The sequence below is a fragment of the Natrix helvetica genome, assembly GCF_964273705.1.
Source record: "Natrix helvetica genome assembly, chromosome: 3".
Classification (NCBI taxonomy): domain Eukaryota; kingdom Metazoa; phylum Chordata; class Lepidosauria; order Squamata; family Natricidae; genus Natrix; species Natrix helvetica.
In genome coordinates this window covers 105,106,452-105,131,254 of record NC_138549.1, presented here as the reverse complement: position 1 = coordinate 105,131,254, position 24,803 = coordinate 105,106,452, and the positions used below count along the sequence as shown (strand labels likewise).

General features: G+C 43.5%; 1 protein-coding gene across 1 annotated transcript in view; it reads left to right on the top strand.

Moving 5' to 3' along the window:
* PATJ (PATJ crumbs cell polarity complex component) overlaps window positions 1-24,803 on the top strand; it is a gene marked incomplete at its 5' end in the record, with an annotated part of 167,151 nt that overhangs the window by 127,766 nt on the left and 14,582 nt on the right. The window contains 8 exons of the mRNA XM_081949161.1: window positions 4,091-4,174; window positions 6,478-6,671; window positions 7,250-7,397; window positions 10,792-10,878; window positions 14,155-14,272; window positions 19,482-19,522; window positions 20,231-20,353; window positions 23,659-23,763. Of these exons, the coding sequence (XP_081805287.1) occupies window positions 4,091-4,174; window positions 6,478-6,671; window positions 7,250-7,397; window positions 10,792-10,878; window positions 14,155-14,272; window positions 19,482-19,522; window positions 20,231-20,353; window positions 23,659-23,763 (900 nt within the window). The remainder of the gene's footprint in view (window positions 1-4,090; window positions 4,175-6,477; window positions 6,672-7,249; window positions 7,398-10,791; window positions 10,879-14,154; window positions 14,273-19,481; window positions 19,523-20,230; window positions 20,354-23,658; window positions 23,764-24,803) is intronic.

Here is a 24,803-nt window from a genome sequence, read left to right as displayed (position 1 = left end):
ATTTGGTTCATCTTTTTGACAATTTACTTTCTCTTCTGTTTTATTAAAAACACATCTCTATCATTTGCACTAGCATATGACTGCCAGAAATATTAAAAAAAAAAACAATTAAATCATTAAAATTTAAATTACTTTTGTTATATCACAATAAAACCTGGAAATTTTTTTATAAGAGTACATTGAAAGAATGCAAATGAATATTGCTATTAAAGTGGTACGTTTTAAATCTGAAAAGAGCATGATTGTAAAGACAACCTGCAACAGTGGGACCTAGCTATAAGGTTCGGCTAAGAATAAGTCTAATATTAATGGTTTCCTTGAAACCATTTGATAGTTTGGAATGAAAAACTACATTCAAATACATATAGATATGCTTTCTTCAAATTAAAAAAAATGAATGTGAAATGTCTCCCTTGACTTCACCACACAGCTTTCTTTGGCAGCAATATTATTTACCATTGTCATACGTGTGTATATATATCTGGGTTGACCAGAGTTATTAATACTATCTTTTTTAATCCATACCCTGAAAATATCCTTGATTAGGTACAAGTAGCCATAGCCAGTATATATATTCCAAGTTAGCCTGAAGCCATAGCTTCATCACCATAGGATCATGCCCAATCCTATTAACATTTTAAGATCAGATCCTGCCACCTGCTGTGCATTTTTTAAAATGCATACAGGCCAAAGAATGCCATCTGACATACAGTCAGACTTAATTTGGGATCCATTTTATCACTTTTCTTGTCCAAAACACATAGCTACATTACACTGCCTATTTTATTGCAGTGGTATTTGGCTTTGCATTTGAGTTGTTAATGCTGTTTGAACCTAATGACAACCACACATGGATCTGGGCTTGTTCCCCATCCAAACTTCTGTATCCATATGTAAATTTTGCCTACCTTTTGATTGTTATTGAAACTGAAGTGCATGGGGTAATCATTTTTCTGGAGCAGACTTACCAAACTGTAAGCAGGTCCTAGATTTGGCTTATTAGCTTTTCAGAAAACCCATGATACCACATCTTGGCCTTCCTATTGTCTGTTCTAGATAGGCTCTGCATATAAATATCTCATTGCAGCATGGGGTTTCTCTATGACCATGAGCAGAATTTATGATGGCTTAACCAATTAGGTACACTTTCTACAATCTTGTTCAGAGTTAACCAGAGTTATTAGTACTATCTTAACTTCTTTTTTTTAATCCATACCCTGAAAATATCCTTGATCAGGTACAAATAGCCATAGCCAGTAAACCAAATTTCACTATGGCCATGGATCTTAAGAAAAAAACATGGTTGTAAAAAAAATTAAACAGAAGAATGTATATGAAAGTACAAGTAGCCCTTGACTTATGGCCACAACTGAGCCCATAATTTATGTTGCTAAGTGAGAAATTTGAGTTTGCCCCATTTTATGATTTTTCTGGCCACATTTGTTAAGTGAATCACCACAATTGTTAAATTAGTAACATGATTGTTAAGTGAACCTGGCTTCCCCATTGACTTTGCTTTTTAAAAGATTGCAAAAGATGATCACAAAACCTGGGACACTGAGACCATCATAAATATGAAGCATCCAAATATAAATCATGTGCCCATGGGGGTGGTGCAAAAGTCATAAGTGTCAAAAATGGTCATAAGTCACTTTTTTTCAGCGCCATTGTAACTTTGAATGGACACTAAACAAATTGTTGTAAGTCGAGGACTACCTGTACTACATTAGAAAGTTATAGTTTGTGCAACATTAAATCTGCATATCTTACCTTAGACTACACTGTAATTCTTGTCTTTGATGCAGATCTTTGATACCGGAGTCTGTTTATTTGGGAGGCAATCTGAAAAACTGACTGCTCTACTAATAAAAAAAAAACTATTCTCTAATTTTCTGCCCATGCTAGTTGCATTTTTATCCCCCCCCCCCAAAAAAAAACGATATTGCTCTGTGAGCATACGTAAACCATATGTTCATATCTGTAATTATAATTTAATTGTACAGCTTCCTGTAAACAGATTGATTCCTGAATCGGCAGTAGTTTGCGGTTTTGTGGTATTCTGTAAATAAATGGCCACTAATGTCCCTCAAAACCCAAACACAATAATTAGAAATGTGATACGGCAGCGTAACATTTTCCGATAGCATTATAGTTATAAATACTCATAGTCCTGAGGCTTAAAAGAAAAAGGGAAGCTTCAAAACAATCCTTTGATCAAAAGAATTGCTTTAGGGCAAAGATGTTGTTACTTTTCTCCTTGTCTTTTTCGTTTAGTGTCACTTTGCTCTGAGTGATGTAGTGTTGTTTCAGGAAAGATATTTTTTAAATTGAACACATTCTTCTGAACCCCCCCTAACTTACACTGTCTACTATCAGCGGCTTTATATCAAGAATAAATTCTAAATGTTAAGTTGAAAGACAGGATGGGTAAGATTCTCTCATTGACATTGAGAGTAACTTTATAGAAGCATCTTTGAGGCCTATGTCTGGTTCCATTTTCTGTGGTCAGCACCTGCATGTTGGGCAGGAATTTGCAGTGATGATTTCAAAGAACTTTAGATATTTATGGTAATTTTATTATAGCTGTAAGTTTGCGGAAAAAGCTACGTATCAATTGCAGAAGTGAAAAAAAATGAAGAGAAAAAGGTGGAGAGTTTTGCTACTAGACATACACTTATAGTTCACTTATGCTCAAAGGAAACAACGAACAGTTTTGTAAATGTTTGCTCTTAGTGTTCCTTTTATGTACCAAAGTGAAGATTTAAATTTTCAATTCCCTTTTTAATAAATATTTGTACTTTTCTCTTATCTCTCTGAAGGAGAGATGGGTGGCTTAGATATAGGAAATATAAATGAAAGAAAGAAAGAAGAGGGGGAGAAGGAAGGAAGAGGAAGGAAGGGAGGGAGGAAGGAAGGAAGACTTGGCAGACGGTCCTTCCCTCTCTCTCCCTCCCTCCCTCCCTCTTTCCTTCCTTCCTTCCTTCAGCACAAGACAACAGTCTGTAAGTCATTGAGTTTATTTAGGAAATATGATTAAAATTATGTTTGATGTATTTATTTTCGAGGCTTGTTAGATGTAATTTTAATCATATTTCCTAAAGAAACTCAATGGATTTACAGACTGTTGTCTTGTGCTAATGTTCTAGCCTTTCCAAAGATTGTTTCCAATAAAATTAAGATTTTTTTTTGAGAGAGAGATAAAATGATACTGTAATGATGGGGAAATGGAGGCAAATTACTGCTTTCTGAAGACAAGATTCTGATGTCCTTGGAAGGGCAAAAGGACATCTGTTTGTATGCATGAGAATAATTACTAATTTTGTCAGGACTATATGCCTGATAGTAAAATATTTCTGAAAGAGATTGTCCAATTTTATTTTGAATTGTCTGAACCAGAGTGTAAAATGAAGAACAACTCGCTTAACAACTACCTTGTTTAATTTTGGGCTCATCTGTGGTCGTAAGTCAGGGACTACCTGTATACCTGTCCCAGATCTGTGAATGCCTTCTCAGGGTGCCAAAAAAAGGTGGATCATGGCTACAGGAAGGCCCTTGTGAGAGGTAGAGGCTGCCTCTGCTGCCCCACCCAGCACCTATTGAATCAGGCAAAGGTGTCCCCACTCTCCCAAACTTTTTGGTAGTTTCATGTTAATTGGATTTTACAATGCCCTTTCAGAACCAAAAGAGGGTTTCTTTTAAAGAGAGAGGGACAGAGTGAGTGTGTCCTTTTATGAATCGGTTTCAGTTTGTCTAAATTCTTAAATTATGATACAGATATTCAAGGTTGAATCTGACCAATGGGTCATATAATGAATCTACTAATCTACTGTGATTTGGACACTATATTCTATTGATGCACCTAAACCTGCATACAGTATTAAAGAAGAACTTAAACATTTACACAATACCTATTAATATTTAATATATTTACACTATCTGTAATAGGAAATTTGACATGTAATTACCTCCTTCCTTTCCTCCCTCCCTCCCTCCCTCCCTCCCTCCCTATCTGCCTATCAATCATTCTGTATTCTGAACTACCGGTTTTCAAACTGTTAAATATTGATATAAAGTTTATATATTTCTCTAGGATGCCATAGTCATACATGAAGTTTATGAAGAAGGAGCAGCTGCTAGAGATGGTCGACTTTGGGCTGGTGATCAAATTCTGGAAGTGAGTTTCAAGTTTACTTCCTTGAATATTTCTCTTGTCTTCAGGATAATTGTATGGATGTGTTAAAATGCCTTAAGATTGATAATTTGATCCAGCTGGGAAGTACAGGAATTCAAAATTCAGTATCAATTGTTTGGGTCCCACAAATATATCTTATCCTAAATTACCGTACACAATTTATAAATATTGTCTTAGGGGTGTGTGAGGTGACTTCAAATCAGTCTTCACTCTTACCAACTACATGGAAAGTCCATTAAGTTTTCTGGGCACTATTTTTGAGAAATTATTTGCCATTGCTTCTTCCCCAGAGTTGAGAGAAAGTGACAGGCATCCAGCCAGCTTTGTGTCCAAGAAAGGGCCACAACTAATTGTCTCCTTGTTTTCAGCTCGCTTTCATTAATTACTGCACTAAAATAGCTCTCACCTATGTACTACTGCTTCGATTTTGAAGGCAATGTTTTGCAAGTCACTTACATTAATCTAGTAATGTAATGTAGACATTGAGGGAAGGCTTAAAAAGTAGGTCCTTGCATATGAAAATTGCTTTGTCAGAGATGAATATAGTATGATACCAGATCTGTTCCAGAAATTACACCAGGGTACGTGTTTCAAGTTGCAGTAGTTGTAGTTAAAACCGAAATAAATTTTTATTTGGCCGTGATCATAATGAAAACAGTATTTTGGCTCCCTTTGCAATTTAATATTAATATTTGTTTTAAGGCCAATTTAAAGCTTTGCTGTGGTGTGGTGTGCCATCTATTGGAATATATAAAAATGTTATTTTGCTTTCCAAGGATAGAATTGTGAAATTAAAAAAAAAGAAGAACAGGTAGATCTTTATTATGCATACAAAACAGCAGGGGTAAGAAAGCAATGCTATTTCTATTTACCCATGAATAAATCTTACTGAAATTAGGAGACTTTACAATAGACATGTAGAATTTCAGTGTTACTCCTTCAGAAAACATACAGTGCTTTTTCATCATGATACTTTGCTCTAAGGATTTTGGGAAAACTATATTTTCAAATACAATAATACAATACAATAGCAGAGTTGGAAGGGACCTTGGAGGTCTTCTAGTCCAACCCCCTGCCCAGGCAGGAAACCCTATACCGTTTCAGATAAATGGCTCTCCAACATGTTCTTAAAGACTTCCAGTGTTGGGGCATTCACAACTTCTGGAGGCAAGCTGTTCCACTGATTAATTGTTCTAACTGTCAGAAAATTTCTCCTCACTTCTAAGTTGCTTCTCTCCTTGATTAGTTCCCACCCATTGCTTCTTGTTCTACCCTCAGGTGCCTTGGAGAATAGTTTGACTTCCTCTTCTTTGTGGCAACCCCTGAGATATTGGAACACTGCTATCATGTCTCCCCTAGCCCTTCTTTCTCTTAAGCTAAACATACCCAGTTCCTGCAACCGTTCCTCATATGTTTTAGTCTCCAGTCCCCTCATCATCTTTGTTGCTCTTCTCTGCACTCTTTCTAGACTATCCACATCTTTTTTACATCGTGGCGACCAGAACTGAATGCAGTATTCCAAGTGTGGCCTCACCAAGGCATTATAAAGTGGTATTAACCCTTCACGTGATCTTGATTCTATCCCTCAAATAATGTTATCAGAAATTAAGAAATTAAGAATGGATATATTCTTACTCAATTATTTAAGAAGCATAAGTAATAAGAGATTTTATATATTGTAATATAAGCAGAGGGAAGCTATGATTTATTTTAGTAAATTATACAAAACAATATTTATGAATAAGTGCTGGTTCAACTAGAATACTCAACCAAACAAACTGGAACCTTCCAGTTTCTGTACAATGGTTAACTATAATCTGTATATTAGTTTAGTCATTCTGAACTCTAATTGTCACTGTAGCTAATCAAAATAAGGAAAAATCATCTTTTCACTCCTAACTTTTTATCACTAAGATCAATCGGATTTTGGAGTTCAGAGTGAATAAACTTTCTAGATCAAATGGGTTGAGTTGAAAACTGCCTTCTTGAAATATTTAGCCATGATTTTATCTTTAAGGTGAATTGGCAGAATTTCTGGTGTTTTGCACTGAGTCTGTATGAACCTTAACTCTAACCTGGGCTAGAGATGCTGGAATGACAGAAGCAATTTTCCAAAAATGTAATTTTGGGGGGAAGTCCTAGGAAAATTTATTTATTTATGTGCTTGTTCATTTATTTGTTAATTTTATTTGCCAGTAATCTTGTCACAAGGCAACTCTGGGCAACTTTAATTAGAATCCAGTAAGTAAATTGTACATCCAAAAGAATGCTTTATTTTATTTTAGGTTAATGGCATGGACTTGAGGAATGCCAGCCATGAAGATGCTATCACTGCCTTGAGGCAAACACCTCCGAAAGTGCAGCTTGTTGTCTATAGAGATGAAGCTCATTATAAAGATGAAGAAAATTTGGAGGTTTTCCTTGTAGACTTACAGCGGAAAATGGGCAGAGGATTGGGACTTAGCATTGTAGGGAAAAGGTAAGGAATATATAGTTGATCATAATTCACTTTAGATGTTTCTTGCAGTAGAAACAGAGAGGGCATACCAATGTCATAGTGGCACTTACTTCCACGTTATATTTATAAAATTTACATAATGTGCTGAAATTATTATAAGTGCTATCCTAGCAATTATATTAGCATTTTACCAGTTCAGGAGCAGTAGATTTAAAATGAACTGCTCAGTAGAAGATACAATGTTTTCCATCATATTGTTTTGTATAGTGTTTTGTATAGTGGCATTGGGATTCTGTGTGCAAAAGTAAATTGATAGAGATTGTTTCTTATCTGAAAATGTATTGATGATAATTTAGCCATATAGCAAAACAATTTGCTATACCACAATACATTGGCTATGTGCCAGAATGTGACCTTTCTGATTAAAGAGGCCTTCAATGAAAATTGCCTTTAGCTACATTATTGCCTTTAGAAAAGCAAGAACAGCAGTCCTGGTTTGGGGCTGGAAATAATTAACAATGTGTAATTGCAGATAAATAACACGTATACTATAGTTTAGTTGTTTAATAATACAGTACATATGTTTTCTATATTGTTAGAAATGGAAGTGGCGTGTTTATCTCTGACATTGTCAAAGGAGGAGCTGCTGACCTTGATGGGCGACTAATTCAAGGAGATCAGATATTATCTGTCAATGGTGAGGATGTCAGACATGCTTCTCAAGAGGTAGTAGCCACCATTCTTAAGGTGAGTATGCAGCTGAGTCCAGTGACGTGCGGTGAGGTTTATGGCTGGTGAGGCTGGTGACATCATCAGGAAGGCAGGGAATGGGACCACGTGTGCTGGAGGCTGAGGCTGCCTCAGCCTCAGCACACGTGATCCCATTTCCTGCCTTCCTGAGCATGCTCCGCCGGCTCGCACTCCGTGGTCCCCAACAGCAGCTGCTTTTCTGTGCGTCTGGCGTTTAGGACATCCGGCTATCTACCTAAACGCCAGACGCACAGAAAAGCACTGAAAAGCACTTCGCCTCCAAACCACTTTGTCTTGATGACGTCGCCGCAGCTGCTGGGTGCGGCCGGACGGAGGTAGCCAAAGCAACGCCGAGGCGGTGCGGGCGGATGAAAGAGCGAGCAAGTGAGCGATGGAGGATCAGGCAGCCTGATCCTTGGTCACTCGCCCGCCGGACTGCCTCGGCACCACTCTGGCTACCTCCGTCCCTCCGTGCCCGGCAGCTGCGGCGACATCATCAAGATGAAGTCCAGCAGAGGCAGAAATGTTGTCGGCGCTCCCGGACTTCGTCATGATGACGAAGCCACGAAAGCGACTGGGGAATGACGAGAACCTTCCTGCCTCTGCTGGACTTTGTGCACTCCTCACGACTGCAATATACATCCAGAAGCGGCTTTTGTGGCTAATGGGGTTTGGGCTTCCAGCCCAACAGCCCCTGCCACTTCTGGACGTCTATTGCAGTCGCGAGGAGCGCGCAAAGTACAGCGGAGGCAGGAATGTTATTGGTGCTTCCGAGAACCCTCCTGCCTCCACCGGTTGCCCAGCTGGCACCGCCCCGCGCGTGCACCTCCTCCTCCTCCTCCTCTTCCTCTTCACTCCCCAAAGGCTCATCAGCAATGAGCCAAAGGACAGAAAGGGGGAGTAGTGAACTCCCTCCCATATTTGGGCATACCAGGGGTTGTAACACAAATACATACCTATTTCCCTGGCTCAGCTGATAAGGAGGAGAGCCTGTGGCTTAGTGGCTAAGACTCCTGCCTAATATGTAATACAGCCCAGGTTCAAATCCCAGTAAAGGTATGGCTAGCTGATGAGAGCTAAATAGCTTGAAATAGATCTATACTAGTCTCCCTTTATTTATTTATCAGCACAAATACAACACAAATATAAAAAGGCAACATTAAAAATAAAAATATGGTTTTCTGCCTGGATGGTTTTCTGTAATGAGCCGAAGGACAGAAAGGGGGAGTAGTGAGCTCCCTCCCATATTTGGGCATACCAGGGGTTGTAACACAAATATATATATATATATATATATATATATATATATATATATATATATATATATATATATATATATATATATATATATATATATACATACATACATACATACATACATACATACATACATACATACATACATACATACATATATATATATATATATATATATTGTGGAACAATATCTGCGCTGCTTCGTGAACCAGCAGCAGAACAATTGGGTTGAGTACCTTGCCGTGGCGGAGTTTGCGTTCAACAACTTGCAGCACTCCTCCACACGGACGACGCCTTTCATGGCGAACGTCAGGTACCACCCTCGTTTTTTCCCTCTCACCCCAGTGGACTCTCCGGTCCCAGCAGCACAGGATTTCCTCTCTGAGCTTCAGGCAGTTCACCAGATGGTGCGCCGCTATTTGAATCAGGCGAAGGAGGATTACAAGCGAGTAGCGGACAGGTCTCGCCGTGCGGTGCCGGAATTGGCCATGGGTGATCGCGTGTGGTTGTCCACGCGGCATCTTCCGTCCCACCAGCCTACGAAGAAGTTGGACCACCGGTATCTTGGGCCATTCCCTGTGGAGGCCGTTATCAATCCCGTGGCTTATCGCCTGACCCTCCCGCGCTCGATGCGAGTACACAAGGTGTTCCATCGCTCGCTCCTGATCCCTGAACGGTCGGCTTGTCCTCTCCGACGTCCCTCTTCGCCCCTGCCGTCGTCGCGTGAGGTGCACACATACCCATCGCACAGAGTGACCCGGATCCGTGACTCGAGATGGCTCAAGGGTCGGTTCCAGTATTTGGTCGACTGGGCGGACAAGGACTCGGACAAGGGAACCTGGACTGATGCGACGGCTGTGCATGCTCCAGCTTTGGTGCAGGCCTATCATGTACAATTTCCCTCACGACCGCATCCCGAACGTCATGCCCGGGGGAAGGGCCCTGCAGTGAGGGATAGTGTTGGGGCCCAGCCGTTGCCGTTGCCACCAGACTCCGAGAGTGAGGGTCCCTACGAGTCAGCTCCAGAGGAGATGGGGGACCCTGGACTGGATTCGGATGCTGATCAGGGATCCGAGAGTCTGGTCGGCCACCAGGAGGTGCCTGAGGCATGGAGCAGCGGTGAGAGCCAGAGGAGGGGGGCTCCCAATGCCATGCCTTGGAGCAGCGGGGAAGAGTCACGTGACAGTGACTCAGGATTCAGCAGGGAGTTTCTGGACGCTCGTTACCGCCGCGCCCATAAACGCAAGGAGCGTGGGCGTAATTATAGGTGGTAAAGAGCTCTCAGCTGCTGTTTGGGAGGCGCCCTTTCCAGGTTATAAAAGGGTTGACTTTGCATACGCCCTTTGCAGCAGTCAACAGAAGACTTATGCCAGAAGCTCTAGTCTGGAATCCTGGCAAGCTGGATAGCTGCTTTTGTGTTCTGTTCAGCTAGCCATACCCTTACTGGGATTTGAACCTGGGATGTGTTACATATTAGGCAGATTTGTTAGCCACTACACCACAGGCTCTCCTCCTTTTATCAGCTAAGCCAGGGAAATAGGTATGTGTTTGTGTTACAACCCCTGGTATGCCCAAATATGGGAGGGACACAAACAAACACACACACACACACACACACACACACACACATCACATTTTATATAATTCTACTAATGCATTTTGTGCAATCCTACTAAGTGGTAATACTACTTCAGCGTATAAGGGCTGCCTTCTTTAAAAACTTGATTTTTTGGTTATTCCTCATAAAAAAAGATTTAAAAAAGACAAGATCACTTGGAGATCCCACTAAGTCATAATACAGCTTGTTTACAGAATTGGTCCAATATGGATGATTCACTAATTAAACAAACCACAATCTAGCTGAATGTATGCAGTTAAAATAACTTTCAATTGTATAGTCCTTAGTATACTCCATTGATTGCAATATTATATATATTTGTACAGCTAAAATATGGTCTTTTAATAGAGTTTATAATGGCTAACCTGGAGAAAAAAGAGCAAGTTGGGAAATAGATGTTGCAGGTCTTCTGAGGACTAGGGCATTTTAAATGGTCATAGTTTATTTAAAGGTATAATTTTTGGAGTGACAGCAATAAAAATGACTACCTGTTATCTTGTATTTTGTATATCAAAGTGTGCCCAAGGACTTGTTCAACTGGAGATTGGACGGCTGAGGGCAGGATCTTCGTTATCCTCAAGAAAAACATCTCAAAACAGTCAGGTTAGTAGCAGCTGATGATGCATTAAAAAGAATGATAATGTAGTGGATCACAAAAGATATTTATAAATAGTTTGTCTTGGCTGGTTTTATAATTGGAATAAAATTATTAGAATCTAAATATAACCTTAATTTTTTAAAAACTGTTTATATCCGTCATTTTTATTATCTAAAGGCATCCTTAATAGTTGGGACAATTCCCATGTTTTAACTGACAGAAAAATCCTGTTTTAGAAATACATTTTTAATAATTTCTGTACAGTTATGCATGTATTTGATTTTTCATGAAACCATTAATTACAGAAAGGCCATGGGAGCAGTATCATTTTACCAGCCAATTTCAGCCACAATAGTCATCTCATGCCATCCATTTTACATGCAGTGAAGGACATAAGATACATTAAAATGAAAAAAAAAAGTTAAAGCATTTTGGATAAAAATATGGTGGATTATTCAAAATATTCTTAAAAAGAGGATAAAGTTCACTCCCCAGCTGTTCTTGTTAGGGATAATTACAGACTGTACAGTTATAGAGACTAATTTGATTCTGAATTTAACAACGGCAGCAAGATTGCTGGTGGCGCAGTACTGGAAGAAGGAAGAGTTGCCTACTATTCAAGAATGGACGTTAAAAGTAGTAAATTTAGCAGAGATGGCCAAAATCTCAGCATATTTGAAGGACCATTCGGATGAGAAATATAAGTTGGAATGGAGAAGATGGATTGAATATATTCAAAATAAATATCGGACTAAGAAATTCCAATTAGCTTATGAGTGAAAGAACAAGGATTGGTATAATTTAGCTAAAGTTAGCTTAACAAAAGAAGAGTTAAAGTACAAGAGGAGGAAGATGTTAACGTTAGTTAGCTTATGTTAGCGTATGATTGTTAAATGTTTATACCCTGTATTTTGCTCAGGGAGGTTGGGGGGAGGGAGGGGTGGGGAGGGGAAGGGGATATATTTGTAAAATTTATTAAAACTCTTTAATAAAAAAGATACATTAAAATGAACCTTCCTATAATGATAATAATGAATCACAGGATATTATGTTCTCATTTTAGAAAAGTATACAACAAACTACTATGCATTCTTCCAGGAAGGCATAGATATATTTATCAATATCATTTCTCATATGTTCTTAATTCAGTTTAGGATCATTCATCCCTCAATCTGTGCCCAGTTTCCAAACTTTGGATGCACCACTTATTTTTGCCTTACATAAACTAAACTAAACAAGTCCAATCCTGGTATTACTACCTCACTTTGCTACTCTTTCTCCAGGATACAAAATGCTACTGCTAATGAATTCCCTCAGCATACAGAGGAACATTGATCCAGACATTTGATTAGTGTTCTGCAGCTTGAAAATCTATTTCATTAAGAGAGTGGTAGAGTTTTGTTCCTGCATCTTAGCAGCTGGGCTCCAGATATGATGGAATAAAAAGTCTAAAGAAAGTTAGAGGTGTAATAAATAAATTCCAACCTTGTTAGCCTCAATTGCCAGATTCTCTAACTCTTCATCATGTTGGCACAATATGTCTTCCCTCAACTAAAAAGCCAAATTAGAATTTTGTCCATGCATGTTTCTATTTTTTTTTTGAAAAATCCATTTTAAATTCTGAGGTGTGAATATGTTAGTAGTGAATATGTTAGTACCCTGTTTCCCCGAAAATAAGACCTCTCCAGATAATAAGCCCAATTGGGATTTTTAGTGCATGCACTAAAATAAGCCCTTCCTCCAAAATAAGCCCTCCCCTAAAATATTTAAATGCATGCACAGTTGGTACCTGCCATATAAAACAATAATACAATAGCAGAGTTGGAACGAACCTTGGAGGTCTTCTAGTCCAACCCCCTGCCCAGGCAGGAAACCCTATACTGTTTCAGACAAATGGCTATCCAACATCTTCTTAAAGACTTCCAGTGTTGGGGCATTCGCAACTTCTAGAGGCAAGCGGTTCCACTGATTAATTGTTCTAACTGGCAGGAAATTTCTCCTCAGTTCTAAGTTGCTTCTCTCCTTGATTAGTTTCCACCCATTGCTTCTTGTTCTACACTCAGGTGCCTTGGAGAATAATTTGACTCCCTCTTCTTTGTGGCAACCCCTGAGATATTGGAACATTGCTATCATGTCTCCCCTAGTCCTTCTTTCTATTAAACTAGACATACCCAGTTCCTGCAACCGTTCTTCATATGTTTTAGTCTCCAGTCCCCTAATCATCTTTGTTGCTCTTCTCTGCACTCTTTCTAGAGTCTCCACATCTTTTCTACATCATGGCGACCAAAACTGAATGCAGTATTCCAAGTGTGGCCTTACCAAGGCATTATAAAGTGGTATTAATACTTCATGTGATCTTGATTCTATGTCTCTGTTGATGCAGCCTAGAACTGTGTTGGCTTTTTTGGCAGCTGCTGCACATTGCTGGCTCATATTTAAATGGTTGTTCACTAGGATTCCAAGATCCCGCTCACAGTTACTACTATTGAGCAAAGTACCACCTATACTGTACCTGTGCATTTTGTTTTTCTTGCCTAAATGTAGAAACTTACTCTTTTCACCATTGAATTTCATTTTATTAGATAGTGCTCAATGTTCAAGTTTGTCAAGATCCTTCTGTATCTTAAGCCTATCTTCTGGAGTGTTGGTTATTCCTACCAGCTTGGTGTCCTCTGCAAGTTTGATGAGTTCCCCATTTATTCCCTCATCCAAATCAATGATGAAGGTTGAAGAGTCCTGGGCCTAAAACAGAGCCTGGGGGAAGGGGGGAACATGCCCTACGAACTTCACATGCACCTGCCATCCATGCGGAATGGTCTCACGGAGGCCGCTCCTGCAAACCCTAGCTACCACGGTCCTTTTCTTAGTGGCGGCCACAAAAACAGCTGCAGGCCCAACGACGCTAGGGCTGACAAGACTGTGACAGAAACAGAGACAGACATTCCAGCTGTCTCTGGATCAGCTGATCCATGGGTCAAGATTAAGGGGTCCTTTGCACCTCAAAAATAATAAGACCTCCCTGAAAATAAGGCTAAGTGCTTATTTCAGGGGTCAAAAGAAATAAGACCCTGAGTTTTTTAGGGGGGGGGGAAACACAGTTGTGATTTAGAAATTCTTAATAGCATCTTGAATAACATAATCATCATCCATGGTTTAATGAACAGATTGAATGATAGATGTTATAACCAATGAGAGAAACTATAAACAGATGGTGTGGATTATATGTGGAACAACCTTGTAAATTCTAGCTTGAGCCTTATTTGTTCTTCTTGGTTTTTCAGACGAGCCAACATAATGTCCCTAGCCACTTTCATCCTACATTTGCTCCAGTTATCTCCACTTTGCAGAATTTAGTCAGCGCTAAGAGATCATCTGCTGATCCTTCTCAGAGAAATTCAGGTATGGGAGAGAACAAACAATTAACATCTCTGTGAATTATAATGGATATTCTGCTCTTGAGTTTGCTCCAAAAAACGACTGTGCTTATCGAGATTGGTAATAATAACAGAATATTTCAAATTCTCTCCCTCTTATAGGTCAGTTAATCAATTACTTTGTTTCTCAGAACTTAAAAAACGTTTAGCCCCCTTTGCTGTCTGTCTACACCCAGCCTTTATTATTTTTACAAATAACTCAAAGCAGCAAACACATCCTTCCTTCTCCTATTTTCCCTACAACAACCCTGTGAGGTGGATCTAAAAAAAGAGTGACTGGCCGTAGGTCACCCATGTGGTTTTCATGTCTAAGGTGAGACTTAAACTCTGGCTTTCTATAATAATAATAATAATAATAATAATAATAAATTTAGATTTATTAGCCGCTCCCTTTCCAAGTAGGACTCGGGGCGGCGTACAATGGAGCATATAACATGAAACATATATAACAACACCAAACGTACATACACACACAACACACATACATACACGGAGGAGGAAGCAAATTACATCAATAGACAGTTAAAAATCTGCTTTAAAATACCCCAATTGTAAAAACCCAATAAAATTAATATTTAAGAACAATTTAAAAAACAGTTTGGAGGAATGGGAAAATTACGATTGCGATTGAGCCAGGCCGGATAATTGAAAGAGGTGGGTCTTCAGCTGTACACGGAAGGAGCGGAGATCGGAAATCATCCTGATGTCACGGGGGAGGTCATTACATAGGGCTGGGCCCATCACAGAGAAGGCTCTGCTCCTGGGTGTCGCCCCCCGGCACTGTTTGGCGGACGGCACCCGGAGAAGTCCCTCTCTGTGTGAGCGAATTGGTCGTAGGGATGTGTGGGGCAGGATGCGATCCTGCATATAACTAGGCCCTGTGCCATGGAGCGCTTTAAAGATCATAATCAAAACCTTGAAACGCACTCGGTAGACCACAGGCAGCCAGTGCAGCTCGCGCAGGAGAGGTGTTACAGGGGAGTATCTAGTCCTCCCCATAATCACCCGCGCGGCCGCGTTCTGGACCAACTGTAGTCTCCGAGTGCATCTCAAGGGAAGCCCCATGTAGAGAGCATTGCAGTAATCCAGGCGAGACGTCACTAGCGCATGGGTGACTGTGCGTAGGGCATCCCGGTCCAATAAGGGGCGCAATTGGCGCATCAGGCGAACCTGATGGAACGCCCCCCTTGCCACGGCTGTTACATGGTTATCCATGGACAGCCGGGTATCCAGGAGGACGCCCAAATTGCGCACCTGTTCCATGGGGGCTAGTTGGACGCCCCCGATGGCCAGAGATGGAAGCACCTGGTTGAACCGGGAGGCCGGAAGCCACAGCCACTCCGTCTTGGAAGGGTTGAGTTTTAGTCGGTTGCCATCCATCCAGACCCGTACGGCCTCCAGACACCGGGACATCATTTCGACGGCCTCATTGGGGTGGTTCGGAGTGGAAATGTATAGCTGAGTATCATCAGCATACAGATGATATCCCACTCCAAAACCACGGATGATCTCGCCCAGCGGTTTCATATATGTGTTGAACAGGAGAGGCGAGAGCACCGATCCCTGTGGCACTCCACATGTGAGTGGCCTCCGGGTCGAACTCTGCTCCCCTGTCAACACACGTTGCGTCCGACCAGAGAGGTAGGAGCCAAACCACCGTAAAACGGTGCCTCTGACTCCCAGCCCCTCTAGCCGGTGCAACAGGATACCATGGTCGATGGTATCGAACGCCGCCGAGAGATCTAATAGGACCAGGATAGAGGAACAACCCCTATCTCTGGCCCTCCAGAGATCATCAACCAATGCGACCAAGGCCGTCTCCGTGCTGTGCCCGGGTCGGAAGCCGGACTGGCGCGGGTCTAGATAATCATTTTCCTCCAGGTGACGTGGGAACTGCTGTGCTACCACACTCTCTACAACCTTCGCTAAAAAAGGAAGGTTGGAGACTGGACGATAATTGACTAGGTCCGTTGGGTCCAGGGAAGGCTTCTTGAGCAGGGGCCTCACCACCGCCTCTTTCAAGGCGGCCGGTAGAGACCCCTCACCCAGCGAGGCGTTCACCAGGCCCATGAGCCAGTCACGCGTGACCTCCCAGGATGCCAGTACAAGCCAGGAGGGACACGGGTCCAATAAACATGTGGTGGGTCGCAGACGTCCACGCAACCTGTCCAAATCCTTGATGGCAACCGAGTCAAACTCCTCCCAAAGCGGTCCCTCAAGACTCGCAGCGGGCGTCTCTACTGAACCACTGAAAGGGGTCCATCCCATCCGGATTTGAGCGACTTTGTCCTGTAGATAATTCCCAAACTCCTCTGCTCTACCCTGTAAAGGGGCTTCCCGTGGTCTCTCAAACAAGAGGGAACGGGTCACCCGAAACAGGGCGGCAGGGCGGTTATCTGCAGACGCAATAAGAGCAGCGCAATGTTGACGTTTGGCCGCTCTTAGTGCCACAAGGTACGTCTTCAAATATGCTCGTGCCTGTGCTCGGTCAAATTCGGAACGGGAGGATCTCCAACGACTCTCTAGGCGTCTCTTGTGGCGTTTCATCACCCTTAGCTCCTCGGTAAACCAAGGTGCCAGGGTGGTTCTTCGCCGCAGGAGAGGCCGCAAAGGCGCCACCCGGTCTAGGGCCCCGGTAGCCGCACTATTCCATGCGACTACCAGGTCCTCTACTCGGGGGCGGGTCAGGTCCACAGGAGGTGGCCCAAGTTCCGTCTGGAACCTATCCGGTTCCATCAGGCGCTTGGGGCGGAACCATCTAATACCTTCCAGTTCCGCCTCCTCGCGGCGGGGGGTAGCACCAGGGAAGTCCAGCCGGAGAAGTGAGTGATCCGACCATGACAGGGGAATAGTGTCTAGATCCCCTATTCCCAGATCACTCGTCCACTGGCTAGAGACAAAAACAAGGTCCAGGGTGTGGCCTCCCTCGTGAGTAGGGCCCTGAATTAACTGGGTCAGGTCCATGGCTGTCATGGAAGCCATGAACTCCCGAACCCCCTCAGACGCTTCTCCCATCGACGGCAGATTAAAATCCCCCATCACTAAAAGTTTGGGGGTCTCAACCGCCACCGATGAGATCAGCTCAAGGAGTTCGGGCAGGGCCGCTGAAGTATAGCGAGGAGCCAGGTATACTATCAGCAGGCCCAACTGCCTCCCTGGGCCCCATCTCACGACGAGGGACTCACACCCGGATGTCTGCGGCACAGTGAACTCTCTCGGCTCTAAGTCTTCCCGGATAATCACTGCTACCCCACCGCCCCTTCCCTGGGCCCGAGGCTGGTGAAATGCTCGATAACCTGGAGGGCACATTTCCACAAGGGGTAGACCTCCCTCGTGGCCCAACCAGGTCTCGGTTATTCCGGCGAGGTCCGGGTCCCCCTCCAAAATTAGATCGTGGATGAGGGGGGCCTTATTAGCAACGGACCTCGCATTGCATAACAGCAGTCTCAGGCCTTGGGTCTGTAGATCCTGACCACCTAGTATGCAGGGATTGGTACAAACGACCGGGAATGACCAAAAACCCCGGTCTCCCAACCGACTACGTGCTCTTAAACTGTCCTCGCACCTGCCCCTCCCTACGACCGTTGGTATTAAGGTGCCCTGCATAGGAATGCTATCTTCCCTCTCCTCCCCCACTCCGCCCCCTCCTCTTTCGACCACACCTAAGTGCCTGGCTCTTCCATCCCTCCTAACCAGTTCCCCCCCCCCCATCCCTACAACCCCTCCCCCCCCCCATCCTTATAACCCCTTACAACTTTTAAAAAACATTTAATTAAAAAACCCCTTAACGTGCGCTTCCTCCACCTCTCTGGGTTAATGAACCCGTCCTCAAGGTGGGCCCTCGAGAGGGCTGGAGGCCAGACCTGCGAGAGAGGGGACTCCCGCAGCTGCAGTAAATCCGACTTCGTGTACATAAAGATCATATAGAAAAAATCATAGGGGCAAAGTTAGTTAGTTACAGATGCTGAAGATGTATCCTGGTTTGTCGTAGATATTGTCCTAACCCTAGGTGGAAAGGGTAAGTTAGTGGGCTAGTCGATGGTAAAATAGATTAATGAGGTTTGAAGCTGTGGCAAGAGAATCAGTACTCGATAAAGGCAGGAAGGAAAAAGTCACACCTTCAGCAACTGTCCACCTATCCCCCTGGTGTCTCTCCTCCATGACCAGGCCCAGGAAAAGATGGACACTTGCCTTCTTGGGACCCCTGCTGCTCATCTTCGCAGGGGCTATTGTTAGATGTTAGACATGTTAGATGTTAAACATGTTAAATTCCACAACCTTAGATTTCAAGCTTTCCATTCCAGTTGTCTTTGCTCTGATGTGGTTCACTCAGCTCCCCCTCCACCAGCCGCTTCGTTTAGCTCTCCTCTCTTCTCCTCTCCTCAACTCCATCCACACAACGAAGCGGTCTTCCGGCTTTCCGACCAGCGCCCCGGCCAGCACGCCAACACACCAACACGCCAGACACCATCATCGTGACTCCGCACGTCTCTCCACCTCTCCACGCCTCTCGCCTTTCGCCATTTGTCTCTCCGCTTTCGCCTTTCGCCATTTGTCTCTCCGCTCAGCGCCTAGCGCTCTGCTCAGCGTCTGGCGCTCCCACCAGCCAGACGAACACCCCACTACACACCTCTGCTCGCCTCTCGCTTCTCCGTTCCGCTCTCCGCCGAGCGCTCAGCGAAAGGCAAACGGCGTTCGGCGCTCTCATATTCATTCTGAGCTCGGCGTCCTCAGCGTTCCCGGTTTCCTGCCGGCCAGCCGACCACCCAAGTGCCCTGCCCGACCCATCATAGCCAGGCAGAGCCGGGGGGTGGTCACCGACAAAGCCCGACCCTCAGAATGATATTGAGGGTCGGCAGCACCTCTCCCAGCTGGGAGGCCCCTCCGCAATTCTGCGGAGCTTACACGACAGCCGCCATTCGCCCCGGAAGCTCCTCCTCCTAAAAGCTCCTCCTCCTTCTAGCCTGGTACCTCAATCACTAGACCAAACTGCCTCCCAAACTATTGGCCATATTAACTATGAAATCAGGAAGTTATAAACCAAATACAGTACATCTTGAAACCTTCAGTTTGGGGGAAAGAGCACAATATTTGTGTTCATTTTGAAGTAATAAATAGAGAATATTGTGGTAGCTTTAGCCTTTAATTATTCTATATATTTATTTTTTTGTCAGTTGGAGCAGACATAAGCCCAAGAACTGTGGAAATAACAAGGGTGAGTCATTTCTTCTTACTTAATATATTTAGCAAGAAAGAGCAAAACTTTTTTTTTGGTCCAGTGTATAAACAATGAATGGATTTATAGTGGTGAAATTTATTTGCAATTCTAAGCAAATAAATAAAAGAAATTATGGAATTAGCTTGACCATGGTATCTCAGCTTTCCACTAGAGCAGGGGTTCTCAACCTGTGGGTCGGGGCCCCTTTGGGGGTCGAATGACCCTTTCACGGGGGTTGCCTGAGACCATTGGAAAACACATATTTTCGATGGTCTTAGGAACCAAGACACCAATTTTATGGTTAGGGTCACCACAACATGAGGGACTGTATTAAAGGGCCGCGGCATTGGAAAGGTTGAGAACCACTGCACTAGAGAATATATTATCTTGACCACAGTACCTCAGCTTTCCACTAGATAATATAGGAGTCTCATGTATAGATTTTAAAGATTTTTGTATTATGTCATTGAAATCTCACGGTTTTGCTTTCAATGAATGCAAAAAATAATAATAACGCTTCCTTTGTATGTGCTTAATAATGTCACTAAAACAATTTGAACATGGCATTTGTGAACAAGGCATGGAAAATCAGATATCACATTGTGTCCTGCTTAATTGCATTCCATGTGACACCAGATCCACAGGTTATATATTTGAAACTTGGGCAAAATAAGTAATTCTTATAACTCTGCTTTCTCTGTTAAGGGCCTGAACGATGCTCTTGGCATCAGTATTGCAGGTGGCAAGGGAAGTCCCTTGGCAGATATTCCGATCTTCATTGCTATGATACAAGCCAACGGAGTAGCAGCACGCACACATAAACTACGTGTAAGTGAAAGAATGACTTTTTTTCAATTTCAGAAGATACTGGATGACCTGCAGGGAAAAGAATAGCAGTTATGACTAAAATCTTCACTTCACCAAGTAACCCTAGGGGGAAAAAAGTGTTTCACATACTACTACCGTGTTTCCCCGAAAATAAGCCACGCCCTGCTAATAAACCCAATCGGGTTTTTCAGAGCATGCGCCAAAATAAGCCCCTCCCCCCAAAATAAGCCCCCCAAACCGGAGTGGGAAGAGGGGGGGCATGCCCCACGCACCCCACAGCCCTTGCCGTACCTACGGGTACAGTTTGCCGGGCAAAAAGAGGGCCCACCGCAAAAAGAGCGGTAGGCTAGCAATACGCTTCAAAAAAAACCTGTTCTGTCCCGATCCCGCGGCAGCAATGCACTTCAAAAAAAACCTGTTCCCTCCCTTGCAAAGAGCCCAGCGCAAAAGGAACAGCAGGCGAAGCAAAGTGCTTCGCGCCCCATTCCGTCCCATGAAAAAAAGAGTCCGCTGCAAAAAGAGTCCAGCAATGCGATCCCCCCCTCCCCCACCTGATCCCTCTCGCACCCCATTCCCTCCCGAGCAAAAAGAACAACTCCCACCAAGCCCCAATGATAACGGCTGCCTGGCTGCTTCCTTTCCCCAACCTCCCTTTAGGGAGGGGATAGCAGTGGGGGGGGGGAAGCGACGCGTATCTTAGTGCTACCAGAGATTGACAGCTCCGCTGCGTTCCTTGCCGTTTCGTCCAGGGAAGCCCCATGTAAAAAAAAAAACCCCCATGAATTCAACTAGCGAGGTTTTTTTTAACAAGGGGCTTCAATGGGCGAAAGAACGCAGCGGAGCTGTCAATCTCCGGTAGCTCTAGGACACGCGCCTGGCGGCTCCCCCTCCCCTCTACATTGGTAAATGTTGCTACAAATGAGACTCCAAACAAATGATAGAATGGGGGGGAGACGAAGGCAGAGGACAGAGAATGAAACAGAAAAGGAAGAGAAGGGGGGAGGGAGGGAAGGGAAAGGAAGGCAAAGGACAGAGAAAGAAACAGGAAAGGAAGTGAATGGTGGGAGGGAAAGGAAGGCAAAGGACAGAGAATGAAACAGGAAAGGGAGAGAAGGGGGGGGGAAGAAAGGGGAAGGAAGGGAAAGGACAGAGAAAGAAACATTCTCCCCCCTTCTCTTCCTTTCCTGTTTCTTTCTCTACCCTTTGCCTTCCTTCCCCCCATTCACTTCCTTTGCTCTTTCTTTCTCTGTCCTTTCCCTTCCTTCCCCTTTCTTCCCCCCCCCCATTCTCTCCCTTTCCTGTTTCATTCTCTGTCCTTTGCCTTCCTTTCCCTCCCACCATTCACTTCCTTTCCTGTTTCTTTCTCTGTCCTTTGCCTTCCTTTCCCTTCCCTCCCTCCCCGCTTCTCTTCCTTTTCTGTTTCATTCTCTGTCCTCTGCCTTCGTCGCCCCCCCCCCCATTCTATCATTTGTTTGGAGTCTCATTTGTAGCAACGTTTACCAATGTAGAGGGGGGGGAGCCGTCAGGCGCGTGTCCTAGAGCTACCGGAGATTGACAGCTCCGCTGTGTTCTTTCGCCCATTGAAGCCCCTTGTTAAAAAAAACCTCGCTAGTTGAATTCATGGGGTTTTTTTTTTACATGGGGCTTCCCTGGACGAAACGGCAAGGAACGCAGCGGAGCTGTCAATCTCTGGTAGCACTAAGATACGCGTCGCTTCCCCCCCCCACTGCTACCCCCTCCCTAAAGGGAGGTTGGGGAAGGGAAGCAGCCAGGCAGCCGTTATCATTGGGGCTTGGTGGGAGTTGTTCTTTTTGCTCGGGAGGGAATGGGGTGCGAGGCGCGTTGCTGTCCTTCTAGCTCCCACCCCACCAATGGTAACGGCTGCCTGGCTTCTTCCCTTCATCAATGTCCCTTTAGCGAGGGGGCGGGGGGGGGAGAATACAGACGCATATCCTAGAGATACCAGAGACTGACACCTCCTTCGGGTTCCTCGCCCTTTCGCCCATTGAAGCCCCTTGTAATAAAAAAAAACTTCCGTAGTTGAACTCATGAGGTTTTTTTTTTACAAGGGACTTCACTGGATGAATGGGCGAGGAACGCAGCGAGGTAAGAGGCGCGCTTCACTTCTCCGCCCCCACCCCCACCCTAAAGGGGCGGCAGGGAAGGGAACCAGGCAGGCTGCCTTTACCATTGGGGCAAGGTGGGCGGTGTTAGGCCACGAGGCGCGCCTCTTACCTTTCCAGGTCCGTCGCAGTCCTCGCCATTGTGTCCAGGGAAGCCCTGGTTAAAAAAAAAAAAACCTCTTGCGAGTTCAAGAAGTTTGATTGAACTCGGGAGAAGGTTTTTTTTTTAACCAGCCGCTACCCTGAGCACAATGGCGAGGAACGCGACGGAGCTGGAAAGGTAAAAGGCGCGCTTCACTTCTCGCCTGCCCCAGAAAATAATAAGCCCTCCCCTATAATAAACCCAAGGCCATATTTCGTGGGGCAAAAGAAAATAAGCCCCTGTCTTATTTTCGGGGAAACACGGTAGTAATCTCTTCTTCCATTTACAATGATTTTTCTTTGCACCTAGATTGTGAAATTGGAGCAAGAGTTCTTCACACACACACACCATTATTATTTTATTTATACAAAAACGTCAGCACCGCATTTTCTTTTGAATTAGAAAATAGTTGCTGAAAACAGCTCACAAATTACAGAAGCAGATCAATGAATTTTTAAAAGCGCTATTAATAAAATAGGGTTAACAAATCCAGAGTAACAATCAATCATGAATAATAGTTTTACAGTATCTTAAAAATAAATCTCTTCAATATCCAGTTGTTTATTTATTTATTAAATTTATATTTCAACCATTTGGAGCAAGACGTCTCACATATGGACTACCAGCACTAAAACTTCCTTGCCTTAGAACAGTGGCTCCTAACATTTTGGGCACCAAGGACCGCTTCTGTGGAGAGACGTTTTTCCGCTGACTGGAGGGGGGCGTGGTTTTGTGTGCTGCCTGTATCCTGCTGATGGGGCTTTGCTTGTTTGCTTGGTCCAGTTTCTGGCATGCCACAGCCTGGTGCCAGTCCATGGACTAAGGATTGGGGGGCCCTACCTTAGAAGATACATTAATCTTAGGGACAAATTCGTGTGGCTGAAATACTTCTATTGGGCTTTATAAATTGGACTATTGTGTTTTTATAAATAAGAATCATGACTGTGCAGCACCACACTTGCAAAACAGGTCGATCATTCCAGTATCCCTGATGCTACCCATATTTCTATTTATGTTCTATTTTTTCCTCTCCCTTTTAGGTTGGTGATAGGATTGTCAGTATTAATGGGCAGCCTTTGGAAGGTCTGTCTCATGCTGAGGTAGTAAATCTTCTGAAGAATGCCTATGGGACCATCATCCTTCAGGTATAATGATAAATTGAACAGACAACTATGCAATGGCGTCAGTGATTTCAGGGGTAATTTTAAATAATGGCCTGAGTATTCCTAGCACTAGACATCATAGGGTATTTACTGATGTCAATTATGCAGGGTGAAAGAAAAATCTATTATGTTCAAGCACATTTTATTCTTGCACATATAACTATGGGCATGGTGGTTTGAAATCTAAAGAAAATGGAAAAAGGGAAATGATTAAAAAAAATAATTGCTGCTTTTTAGCTGCCGTCACTTTTAAAACAAAAAACAAACAAACAGATTCCTCTCGGATTCCCACAATGGACCAATGAATTACTGCAAAAGTTGATAGATTTAGCAGAAATGGCTAAATTGACTGCTTTTATTAAAGAAAAGAACACAATTGATTTTGTTTCTACTTGGCAACTGCTTTTGGACTTTGCTTGAGGTGGGAAAAAATGAAATGGGTTTGATTTTGGGTTTTGCTGATTAAGTAGGTTTGTTGTTAGAGAATTGACTAGTATATGTTGTCATATAAAAGTAAAAAGTTGAAGTTTTATGTTTCTACTTTTAACTTTAACTTTTATTTAATTTATAAACCGCGCCCTCTCCCAGAAGGGACTCCGGGCGGTGTACAGTCATATTAAAACACAATATAAATACATACAGATATGGATAAATATAGATAAATATAGATGGAGGAGGTAACATATAAACTGTACAATAATAATTAAAATTCAAATTAGAGATACATTAAAAACTACCCCTAAAAAGCTACCCCAGAATAAAATGTTTGCCAGGAGGTAAAAATGGGACTATAGATGGGCTAGGCCAGCTAATTGGAACAGGTGGGTCTTGAGTTTCTGTCGGAAGGAGCGGAGGTCGGTGGTGGTTCTGATATCGGGGGGGAGGTCATTCCAGAGGGTTGGGCCCATCACAGAGAAGGCTCTACTCCTGGGCGCCGCCCGTTGGCATTGCTTGGTGGACGGCACCTGGAGGAGTCCCTCCCTGTGGGAGCGAATTGGTCGCAGGGATGTATGAGGTAAGAT